The 12180-nt window shown below is 52.5% G+C and overlaps 1 protein-coding gene across 2 annotated transcripts in view; it reads left to right on the forward strand.

The window, feature by feature from the left end:
- The window catches only part of SLC12A5 (solute carrier family 12 member 5), a 39280-nt gene that overhangs the window by 20457 nt on the left and 6643 nt on the right, over nucleotides 1-12180 (forward strand). For both annotated transcript variants that reach the window (XM_005569215.4, XM_005569216.5), the window contains exons 9-20: nucleotides 959-1129; nucleotides 1439-1537; nucleotides 1682-1739; nucleotides 2768-2942; nucleotides 3566-3684; nucleotides 4025-4123; nucleotides 5141-5260; nucleotides 5667-5771; nucleotides 7652-7820; nucleotides 10027-10222; nucleotides 11309-11478; nucleotides 11930-12061. In XM_005569215.4, the coding sequence (XP_005569272.2) occupies nucleotides 959-1129; nucleotides 1439-1537; nucleotides 1682-1739; nucleotides 2768-2942; nucleotides 3566-3684; nucleotides 4025-4123; nucleotides 5141-5260; nucleotides 5667-5771; nucleotides 7652-7820; nucleotides 10027-10222; nucleotides 11309-11478; nucleotides 11930-12061 (1613 nt within the window). The remainder of the gene's footprint in view (nucleotides 1-958; nucleotides 1130-1438; nucleotides 1538-1681; nucleotides 1740-2767; nucleotides 2943-3565; nucleotides 3685-4024; nucleotides 4124-5140; nucleotides 5261-5666; nucleotides 5772-7651; nucleotides 7821-10026; nucleotides 10223-11308; nucleotides 11479-11929; nucleotides 12062-12180) is intronic.

Raw genomic sequence — 12180 nt, forward strand, 5'->3', positions numbered from 1 at the left:
GTGGCAGGCCTTGGAAGCCATGTTGGAGAGTTGGGGCCACATTCTGAAGGCAATGAAGAGCCACCAAGGGGTTTTGGGAAAGGGAAGGATGTGGGTCAGATCTCCATTTTTGAAGGTTCATTCTGGCTGCTAATGTAGATGGGTTAAAGGGGTGAGAGGAGAGAGGCAGGGGGCCAGGAAGGGGCTGATGCTGTGAGTCCAGGAGAGAAAGATGATGGTTTTCTGAATGAGAGTGATGGAGTGATGTCTGTGGGCATTACTGCAGTGCTTCTCAACCAGGGTTGTTTTGCCACCCGGGAAACATTTGGCTGTGTCTGCAGACATTTTTGGTTGTCAAAACTGGAGGGTGTACCTGGCATCTAGTAGGTAGAGGCCAGATGCTGCTAAGCATCCTACAATGCTATAGGGCAGTCCCCCACAGCAAAGAATTATCTGGCTGGAAAGGTCACTAGTGCCACGGTGGAGAGACCTTGGAATGGAGAGAAGGGGCGTATTTAAGAATTATTAAGGAGGGGTTAAAGGACAGAAGTTGGAGGTGGTATTGAAGTTGGGGAAGGGGAGAGGGAGCAGTGTAGGGCAGGGTGTCAGAATTGATGATGGTGCCATTTACTGAGATATAGGATGCAGGAAAGGAGCTGGTTTGGGGTGGGTGGATGGTGAGATGAATTTGGGACACATCGACTCAATCTGAGATGGGCCTTTATGTGCCTATTTACTCCACTAGATTGGACTATTTGATGGTAGAGACTGTGTCTGATTAGTCTGTGAAATCTCTGCACATGGCCTGGCCCAAATCAGGAGCTTAGGAAATGTCAGTGGAAATGAAATAGAGCTAAGGCCAGGGAGAATGAGATGGGGTTGATCTTGCCCCTGACATTTTGCCCCCTCCCAACTCCTGGTCCCAGAGCTCTGGTCCCCTGATGGCTGGCCTCCCCCTGAGCATTCTGTCTCCCCACAGAGAACCTCTGGAGCTCCTACCTGACCAAGGGCGTGATTGTGGAGAGGAGTGGGATGACCTCGGTGGGCCTGGCCGATGGCACTCCTATTGACATGGACCACCCCTATGTCTTCAGTGATATGACCTCCTACTTCACCCTGCTGGTTGGCATCTACTTCCCCTCAGTCACAGGTGAAGGGGAGCTCAGAGAGGGAAGACTCTGCCTGGGAGTGGATGGGGAGGAGAGAGTCGATGATGATGCTGGGAATTTCTTAGTCCAACAACCCCACCATGTAAGCAACCCCAACATTTCACTTCCCATTGGAGAGATGAGGGAATTAAGGCCAGGAGAAGCCAAGTAACACGGCCAAGGTCTCACACAAGCCAGTATGTTAGGACTAGATCCCAGGCTCACTGACCCTGAGGGTGGTGCCCTTTTTTCTCATCTGTCTGGTCTCCTGTGGCCCTGGCTTCAGTCCTAGCTGTACTTCTGTTTTGCAGGTATCATGGCTGGTTCTAACCGCTCTGGGGACCTGAGGGATGCCCAGAAGTCAATCCCCACCGGCACTATCCTGGCCATCGCCACCACCTCTGCTGTCTGTATCCTGCACGCCTGCGCTGGGACCACCCTCGGGGGAGGACTAGAGGGAGGGCAGCTGAAGTTGCTGCCTTAGCTGCTGGTGCAGGAGGGGTGGGGATGGGGAGGACTGAACCGTGGGGATTCTCCTTTATCCTCTGCTGCAGACATCAGCTCCGTTGTTCTGTTTGGGGCCTGCATTGAGGGGGTCGTCCTGCGGGACAAGTAAGATAATTGGGGTTGATCCTATTCTCGGGGAGGGGTGGGTATAGAAGGCTGAGTTCTGGGAAACAGACCCAGCAGGGGATGCTGGGACCTGTGTGAGGGGCCTGTGGGAGGGAGGCCACGGGGGTTGCTTGCGAAGTCCTCTTCTTATATTTCATCCTCCTTCTGTCATTCCGGTTCGAGAAACTTGAATGGTGTCTCATTTCCTTTAGGATAATGATACTTTCCTTTTCTTTAAAACGGATTAATTCAATAGTGTGTCTAACATTTACTGAATGTCCATGTATTGGTCACATAGACAGGAGTGGTATTTATCTGTGGTCTCTCTGAGATTCTGGAGGCAGCGCAGATAAATAACACATGGTTTTTGTACTGAAGGAGCTCTTTTGGGTGGGACTATACTGGCCAACAGACTTTAAGTGCGGTCGGTAGGGGCGGCCATATAGGAAAGCCTGGGGGCTTCAGTCCAGTCCTTCGGGGTCTTCCCAGGGAAGTCTTCTCAGAGGAGGGGAGGCTAGAAGTGTCTTATACACTTTATCTCACTTATCCTTCCTGCTTTCAAGGTTGAGCAGAGATTAGGCAGCTTGGAGGAAGGGCATTCCAGGCAATGGGGAGCCAGGGTGGAGGGAGAAATGTGCGCATGCCTGCAGCTGTAAGTGCTGGGTGTCCTGGAGCACTCATGTCTGAAGGGCATGGGCACACACAACTGGCTGGGTGGTGTAGGGGGTCCTCTCAGAGTCACTTTCCACTGGTACCACCAGGCTCCTGTAAGGGAATGCAGTGGGGGACATGGGGCTGGGACCTATGCTGGAGCGAGGCCTAGAGGCCTGGTTTTCAGTATCAGGAAATTAGAGATTTATTTTATTAAGGAAAAAACAGTGGAACATTTGGGATTCTGCCTCCCCTGTCACCTTACAGAACTTAGTCCTGTGGCAGGCACACAGTTGGTTCTGTAGTTGGTATGGAGACCTGCCCTGGAAATCCAGGTGGCACTGCTCACCCGGCATCTTCTGTCCATATCATTCCAGGTTTGGTGAAGCTGTGAATGGTAACCTGGTGGTGGGCACACTGGCCTGGCCATCTCCGTGGGTAATTGTCATCGGATCCTTCTTCTCCACATGTGGGGCTGGGCTGCAGAGCCTCACGGGGGCCCCACGCCTGCTGCAGGCCATCTCGAGGGACGGCATCGTGCCCTTCCTGCAGGTCAGTGTGGGAGAGAACAGCTCACCCTCAGTAGACCAGCCAGGCCCCTGCCCAGAGAGACCACACAGTGACCCAGGGCCATAACCAGCCTTAGACTACCTCCTGGGCCACTTCTGCTCTGCACTGCACTGAGAAGGATGAGTGTGTCTTCCTTGGGATTTGGCCCATGGTCAGTGCATCCCTTGGAGCATTGTCTGCTCTTGGGGAAAAAATAAATGGCCCTGTTTTGGCACAGTGGTTGGTCAGAGACTTGGGGAGGCAGTCAAAGGGCAAGAAAAGGGTAGCTTTCACCATGTTGCAAAAAAAAAGACTGATGGAGCACAGGGTCGTGGTGGCTTGCTGGCTTCCTGACAGCTCCTCTCCCATCTGGTCCTCTGGAGCTGCTTTCCCCCTCTAGGGATCATTTGAACTTCATTGCACTGAGGTGCTGATGTCAGGGTGGGCAAGATGCAGCAAAAGCCTGTTATCCATTTGCATCCTCCTTGAGAAAGAGAAATGCATCTTCTCCCTACCTCCTCATTGGTGATAGGATTCCTGCCTCTATTCCACTGGTTCCCAAAACTAGGAGAGAGGGCTGAGAAGTCCTTGAGGTCTCAGTCCCATGATGATTGCTCTGTCCCCAGGTCTTTGGCCATGGCAAGGCCAATGGAGAGCCGACCTGGGCCCTGCTCCTGACTGCCTGCATCTGCGAGATTGGCATCCTCATTGCATCCCTCGACGAGGTGGCCCCCATCCTGTCTATGTGCGTGCCTGACTTCTTGCCCTCCCCACTGGCTCAGGATGTTTCTCTATCTGAATCCTGCAGCCGTTACCCGTGACAACCCACCCAGACACTTTAACAACCCCAGGAAGTTCCCCACTGGTCATAGAAGCCCATCATTTGTTATAGAGAGATTCATCCACACGTGTTATCAGGGTGTGTTGTAAGGGTATTTGGCTTCACACCCCTTGCTAAGCACCAGAGCATGATCTGGCCACCTCCTGACTTCTTGTCCCCTTTCCCCCTTTCTCTCCCCACACTGCTGTTTCTGTTTCTGCCTCCCTTTGCATCTCTGTCTCCCCTGGGCCTTCCTGTGTTCCAGGTTCTTCCTGATGTGCTACATGTTTGTGAATCTGGCCTGTGCGTTGCAGACACTGCTGAGGACACCCAACTGGAGGCCACGCTTTCGATATTACCATTGGTGGGTGTTCTGTCCCCACACTTCCAGTGAACCACTTGCTTACTTCCACCCCACTCCTCACCTCACTCCAGTCCATCCCCTCTGGGTCTAAGGACCCCAAACGTGAAGAGGACATCCTTTTTTCTCCAGCTTTTGTTGACCAACTCACATGAGGAAGGTCCTGGAGAGGGTCTCCTAACAATCCTAAATAATAACATAGCAGCATCACAAGTGGTCTTGGCTGGAATCTCTCTCCTGTCCGTGATGCCCAATAGCTCACAATGTAGCAAGGAGGCTGGAAGTCAGCTGGCCAGAGTTCAAATGATGACTCTGCACTTCCTAGCTGTGAGACCTTGGGCTGATGATGTAGCTTCTCAGAACCTCAGTTTCCTCAGCTGTGAAATGGGCATGATAGCTGCACCTGCCTGTGGGTTCTTGTGAGGACTACAGTACATGGCAGATGCTCATTGCACAGGGGCTGCAGTTTCTCTCATCATTTTCCTCTATGGCTCTTCATCCTCACAATAGGCCCTCGGTGGCAGACAGAGCAGCAATGATCATGCTTGTCCTACAAAAGGAAACTGAGGCCCAAAGAGGGAAAGGGACTGGCCCAGTGTCCCCCAGCAAGACTGTGGCATAACTGGGCTAGAACCAGGGCTGCCCACTCCTGTCTGGATGCTCCAGCTTTGCTGGTGGCCTTCTCCTGGGAGGACCTGTTTCCACTCCCCTGAGACCCTGGCCTCAGAATGCACCTGGCCAGGCCTGTCTGGCAGGGTCTGAGGCACAGGGACAGGGTGGTGTGGGGTGTCAGGAGTTGGGCAGGGCATGGGCGGTGCCCTGTCTGTGGCTTCTCCTTCACCCAGAAGGTCCCGTAGCTCCCTGATTCTCATGGGGATGATGGTGTGAGCTTCCCTAGACTGGCCTATTGCCTCCTAGGTCTTTCCCATGCACTGCCCCATCTCCCTCTTGCTGTCTAAGCCCCGGCTTCAGCAACAACCCTGCTGGGGCTCAGAGGCTGGGTCTCTCCACCTTGTCCAGGACCCTCTCCTTCCTGGGCATGAGCCTCTGCCTGGCCCTCATGTTCATCTGCTCCTGGTATTATGCACTGGTGGCCATGCTCATTGCTGGACTCATCTACAAGTACATTGAGTACCGTGGGTGAGTGTGGGGAGTGGAGGCTGGGGTGGCTGGGGAAGGCTGAGGGGTGGTGGGAAGGAGAGGGAAGGAGTCATGAGGCATTAGGGTGGTGAGGGTGAGATGAAGCAGGGAGTGGGAGAGGATGGGGCTGGAGCAGTGGGAGAGGGTGATATGGGGTGACATTGGAAGATGGGGGGGTGGCAGAGCCTTTGAGAAATGGACAGGAATGGTGAGAGAATGGATTTAGAAGTGATTTTCCAAGGAAACTTAGCCAAGGCTTGGGTGAGTCTGTTGGCAGGAGTGATACGCATGTCCTTTCTGAGCCTGAGAGATGACTCTGCCCTGGGGTAGCCAGTGCAGTGTAGATGGTTCTCCCTGCCCGCTGCTGGCTTTCTGCCCTCACGTGATCCCCGTTCCTGGCTCCCAGGGCAGAAAAGGAGTGGGGCGATGGGATCCGAGGTCTGTCTCTCAGTGCAGCTCGCTATGCCCTCTTACGCCTGGAGGAAGGGCCCCCACACACCAAGAACTGGAGGTAAGTGGTGAGGGTGCAGGTGTGCGTGAGTGTGTGTGTGTGCATGTGTACAAGGCACAGGAGATGGGGGGAAGGGAGCAGGGCCTGACTTATCCTGCTTGGTTTGTTTTGCTGAGTCGTGCCCTAAAAGCCCAGCCTTGTCTGATTCCTTCCCACCTGCAACACCGAGGCTGAGCTGAGTTCCAGACATTTGTCCTCTAACCCCACCCGCTATGCTAGCCTCCTGAGCAGCCATCCATGCATTCATTTCATTATTTCCATCATTTGTTCATAAAACATGAGTGCCTGATGTATGGCAAGTCCCCTTCCAGTCTCTGGGGATGTAGGAAGCTAACAGTTTTATGGAGAAAGACACACACGGGGACAGACAAACATCAGATCATGTAGCATTTGCTCTGAGACAGGTGGAATCGTTCCCTTTGAGAGTTATAGGGGTTCTTAGGCATCTCTAGATTAATGACAATTCCTCCATTTTATTCACGTGAAAATCAGGGATGCCGGGCGTGGTGGCTCCCGCCTGTAACTCAATAGTTTGGGAGGCTCAAGAGGGTGAGTGAGTGGATCACTTGAGGCCAGGAGTTCGAGATCAGCCTGGACAACATGGCGAGACCCTGTCTGTGCTAAAAATACAAAAATTAGCCAAGCGTGATGGCGTGCACCTGTAGTCCCAGCTACTCAGGATACTGAGGCAGAATAGCTTGAACCCAGGAGGCAGAGGTTATAGTGAGCTGAGATTGTACCACTGCACTCCAGTCTGGGTGACAGAGTGAGACGCTGTCTCAAAAATAAAATAAAATAGGCCAGGCGCGGTGGCTCAAGCCTGTAATCCCAGCACTTTGGGAGGCCGAGATGGGCGGATCACGAGGTCAGGAGATCGAGACCATCCTGGCTAACCCGGTGAAACCCTGTCTCTACTAAAAAATACAAAAAAAAACAAAAACAAAAACAAAAAACTAGCCGGGCGAGGTGGCGGGCGCCTGTAGTCCCAGCTACTCGGGAGGCTGAGGCAGGAGAATGGCGTGAACCCGGGGAGGCGGAGCTTGCAGTGAGCTAAGATCTGGCCACTGCTGTACTCCAGCCTGGGCGACAGAGCGAGACTCCGTCTTCAAAAATAATAAAATAAAATAAAATAAAATAAAATAAAATAAAGGGAAATCGGAGGTCAGAGAGGATCTCACAGGTCACAGAAGGCAGATCTGGAGATGGAATCCTCACATCCCACCTCTTAGCCCTGGGTGCTGCATGCCCAACCCCTCATTCATCTCCCTGTGTTTCACCTTGCCAAGAGTAGAGCCTGGAACCCTGACCTAGGTTAGGGCATCATTGACTTGTCTTTGCCGATGTCTACTAAACTGGGCTCCCAGAACCTGGGACTCTATTATTTATCTGTGAATTCCCAAATGCTCAGCACATGGTCTAGCCCAGAGTAGGTGCTTACAGAATGCTACGAGGTTGATGGGTGGTTAGAGGACTAAGATGGCTAAATGACTAAGGAAAGGGATGCGTAGATGGGTGGATGGGCAAGTGTATGTACATGTGGGAGGGCAAAAGGGCAAATTGATGGATGTAAGAATGGATGATAGGTAGGTAGATGTGTGGATACTTGAGTGAATAATGTGTGTATCAGTAAATAAATATGCATATGAGTGGATGACTGAAGGATAAAATAGGTGGGTGGGTGGTGGAATGGATAGATAGGTGAGTGAGGTGAATGGAGAGATGGGTCGATGGGTAGATGGATGGATGGGTGGTGCGGGGTATAGGTGGATGGGACAGATGGTTATAGAGGAGAGATGGTTAGGTGACCTGGTGATGGGTGTATGGTGTGTGGGTGGTTGGTTATATAGTATATGGATCATGTGACTCTGCACTCTCTTCAGGCCACAGCTGCTAGTGCTGGTGCGTGTGGACCAAGACCAGAATGTGGTGCACCCCCAGCTGCTCTCATTGACCTCCCAGCTCAAGGCAGGGAAGGGCCTGACCATCGTGGGCTCTGTCCTTGAGGGCACCTTTCTGGAAAATCATCCCCAGGCCCAGCGGGCAGAAGAGGTGAGCAGAGGCCCTGGTGGGCTTGGGAAAAGGTCAGGACACTTAGGAAGACAGTCTCTATCCTTTTGTACTTTTCCTTCCTCATCACCTTCAGGATCAAAGGAGGTGCAGGCATTTCTTTTCTCTTCCTTAGAGGAAGAGCCTAAGGGCCTAGAGAGTGAGTTCTTTAGAATTCAAATCACAGAGTGAAAGACCATCAGAGGCAGAAGGGCCCATTTTATGGATAAGGAAACTGAGGCTTAGAGAAGTCAGGTCATACGTCTGAGGACAGGAAATGAAGATTCAAATTAGGACTCCTTGAACTCCTACTCTGGACTCCTTCCTGCCAACGTATAAATCTTTCAAGGTGATTTCCCAGCTTTGGACTCTTGATCCCTACAGTTTGGGGTTGACAAGGTGAGTATCCACATTTGATACAGGAAGAAACTGAGGCCCAGAGAGGGAAAGGTGCTTGCTGAAAGTCACAAAGCTGGCGGGAAGCAACATCAGGATTTGAACCCAGGGCCCTGCTCTGTGTCACCTTCTCTTGGCTCTACCCACTAGTCCACGCTTACGGAGCAGCCTACAGAGCCAATGTGGGCTGTGGTGGCCAGTGTCTGCCTTAAGCACACAAAGAGGTGATTGGATCCCAGGGATAGTAGAGGAAGTAGGTTTTGTCTGAGGGTCAGGCCTTTCTCCCATCAGAGCTGTGGCTAGCAGTGGAGACAGAAAAAGAGGCCCGAGGCAGCAGAGGTGAGATGGGGAGGGGCACCCCTGATGGCTTGCGACAGTCGCTGCTTCTGCCTCACTGGGCTGTTCACACCGATCTATCAGGGCCCAGAGCTGGAGGCCTTGACTGGTCAGTTCCATTCAACACGCGGTGGCTGAGAATGTGCAGTGTGCCAGGCATTGGGCGAGGCACAGGGGAGATGGAGATGTTCAAGATCAAGTCCCAGCCCTCGAGGTGCTCACAGGCTGGTGGGGAAGACAGAGCATACACAGAAGGCTCTCAGACCCACCGGATGTCGATAAATACTGTTAGAGTTAATAACATCAGAGTCGTACAATATGTTGTGTTTACGATTCCTCAGGCAGGATACTAACTAAGCCCTATGTGCATGATTACATGTGGTTCTTCCTATTCCTAAACAAGGTAGGTGTCCTGACCCCTTTTTGACAGATAAGAAAACCAAGACTCAGAAGTTAGGCGACTCACCCAAGGTCACACAGCCAGGAGGTGGCAGAGATAGGAACTGAACTTCTATCTCTTTGACTTAGGGGTGGTGGTTAAGAGTGTGGGGGTTGGAGTCAGACTTCCCTAACTTGAATCCTCACAGTAAAATTAGCTGTGTATCCTTAAACAAGTCTTCATTTCTCCAAGCCTCAGTTTCCTCATCTATAAAATGAGAGTAACAAGACTATTTCCCTCGTAGTGCAGTTTAAATGGGGTGCCCTTAAAATACTTATTATGCTACTTAGAAAGATTGTTGGCCGGGCGCGGTGGCTCAAGCCTGTAATCCCAGCACTTTGGGAGGCCGAGACGGGCGGATCACGAGGTCAGGAGATCGAGACCATCCTGGTTAACATGGTGAAACCCCGTCTCTACTAAAAAAAAAAATACAAAAAACTAGCCGGGCGAGGTGGCGGATGCCTGTAGTGCCAGCTACTCGGGAGGCTGAGGCAGGAGAATGGCGTGAACCCGGGAGGCGGAGCTTGCAGTGAGCTGAGATCCGGCCACTGCACTCCAGCCTGGGTGACAGCGCGAGACTCCGTCTCAAAAAAAAAAAAAAAAAAAAAGAAAGATTGTTGAAACAAATTGTCTGGCTGTGCAGAGAAGCCCAGTTTAATTCTGGTCTGGATGGGGGTGGTATCTGAAGACAGCGACATTTGACCTGGGCCTGACAGGGCATCATGTACAACTTGGCAGGGGCGTGTGTCAGGGTGGTGGTGGAGAGCATGTCGGGCAGGGGGGCTGTGTGAGCAGTGGCAGGGTGGCAGAAAGTGTATGTCAGATCATGAAGAACCTTGATTGATCAACAAGGAATGGGGCACAGAGATGATGGGGAGCCATGTGCCATTCTGGAGCCAGAGACTGACGTGATCAGAGCTGAGCTTCAGGAAGACTGGGATGAAAGGAGGGGAGAGATGGGAGGGAAGGAGGCTACAGTGGGCGCAGCCAGGGCCAGGGAGGCCTGAGGCTGGTCCTTGTCTGGTCCCCCTCCCCTAGTCTATCAGGCGCCTGATGGAGGCAGAGAAGGTGAAGGGCTTCTGCCAGGTAGTGATCTCCTCCAACCTGCGTGATGGCGTGTCCCATCTGATCCAGTCCGGGGGCCTCGGGGGGCTGCAGCACAACACTGTGCTTGTCGGCTGGCCCCGCAACTGGCGCCAGAAGGAGGATCATCAGACGTGGAGGAACTTCATTGGTAACGCTGTCGGGGGCTGGGGACGGAGGAGGGGTGGGGCTGGGGGCAGTAGAGGGGTGGAACTGGATTTCCACTCCTTTGGGCCGGAGGGGTTTCCTAAGCCCTGCATGCCAAGTGTGGATTCAGCATATGCAGGTGACAGCAGTCAAGGTTGGCCACGTGCCAGCCACTGTGCTGGGCGCTGGGGACTCCGCTGTGAACGAGACAGTCTTGGCTCCTGCAGCGCTTACAGGCCCTGGGAGGAACACAGTGCAGGGCAGTGGGAAGAGTTACAGCTCTGAAGTCACAGAGGCTGGGCCCACGTCTCAGCTCTGGTCCTTCCTAGTTATGTGACTGTGCACACGTGACTTACTCCCTCTGAGATCAGATTTCTTGGTAATAGTAGGTAATAGTATATATAATAACTAATGTTTCTAGAATGAGCTCTGTGTGCCAGCAAGTTGAGGCTTTCTCTAATTCTCTCATCAGTCCTAGGAGGGCTCGGCATTGTTATCTCCATCTTTTTTGGTGTGAAACTGAGGCACAGAGAGATTAAGAAGTTTGCTTCTGCAGGGTTCAGTGGCTCACGCCGGTAATCCCAGCACTTTGGGAAGCCAAGGCAGGTGGATCGCTTGAGCTCAGGAGTTTGAGCTGGGCAACATGACAAACCACAGAATAAAGGAAAAAGAAATTTGCTCCAAGTCACAAAATAGGAAAGCCAGGTTTTGAACCAGCCCAGAGGCTACACTGTTAGCTAAAAGCTATTCTGTCTCCTTTAGAGGTAGATCACAGTTACAAGGTGTTGGGAGGATTCAGTGAGGTCATACATGATGGATTCTTAGTAATCAGAAAGGGTAGGTGATGTTATTGCCATTTGACAGGTGGGGAAACTGAAGCCCAGAGAGGTTGAGAGACTTTCCCAGATCTAAACAATAAATATATGATGGGGCCTAAGCGATGCTGGTTTTCTGACCACTCAGCCCATGGCCAAGGCCACGTGGAGTGGGGCAGAGTGCTGGGTGCCAGGAGCCCTTGTGGCTGCTGCTGGGTGTTGGGAGAACCGGAGTCACTGTTTCCCCCTCTGGACCTCTCCTCGGCCTCCCTCAGAGCTGGTCCGAGAAACCACAGCTGGCCACTTAGCCCTGCTGGTCACCAAGAATGTTTCCATGTTTCCCGGGAACCCTGAGCGCTTCTCTGAGGGCAGCATCGACGTTTGGTGGATTGTGCACGATGGGGGCATGCTCATGCTGCTGCCCTTCCTGCTGCGGCACCACAAGGTGAGTTGTGTGTGTGAGTGTATGCATGTGTGAGTGTGTGTATGCATGTATGCATTTGTGTGCATATGTGCACAACCGCAGGTCAGACTCATGGGCTCTGGTCAGGGTCAGCTTCCGTGTCCTTCCTCCCCTGTAAACTCCTGGGAATGGGATCCGCTGACCTCCTTCATTCTGAGATGTTAGGAACTGATGGTTTCTCCTCTTGCAGGTGCACTGCTGTAAGGAGAGCAATGCTTAGCCCAAGCCAGTGATGCTTTCTTTAACAGGGAACCCTCAGACCTAAGCAGGGAAGATTTTGTAGAGAGTGGCCCTCAAGACAGAGGATTTGGGGTCTGCGTGTATGTGTGAGGAGTGGGTGGGAAGAGGGGAAGGGTAAGGGGATGGGGTCTGGCCCTGGATCTCCTCATCACATCTGGGCTGGACCTTTCTGAATCCCCTTCACCACCTGCAGGTCTGGCGGAAGTGCAAGATGCGTATCTTCACTGTGGCCCAGATGGACGACAATAGCATCCAGATGAAGAAGGATCTGACCACATTTCTGTACCATTTACGCATCACTGCGGAGGTTGAGGTGGTGGAGATGGTGAGTCTCCTGGAGACACCACTGGGGTTCCACCTGGCCCTCTTTCCTCTTGGCCCCAGCACCAAGTAGGGCAACTCTAACACCCATCAGCTTATGATGCTAGATCCCTTCCCCCTGAT

This window comes from Macaca fascicularis, chromosome 10 (genome assembly GCF_037993035.2).
Source record: "Macaca fascicularis isolate 582-1 chromosome 10, T2T-MFA8v1.1".
In the NCBI taxonomy this organism is placed as follows: Eukaryota; Metazoa; Chordata; class Mammalia; order Primates; family Cercopithecidae; genus Macaca; species Macaca fascicularis.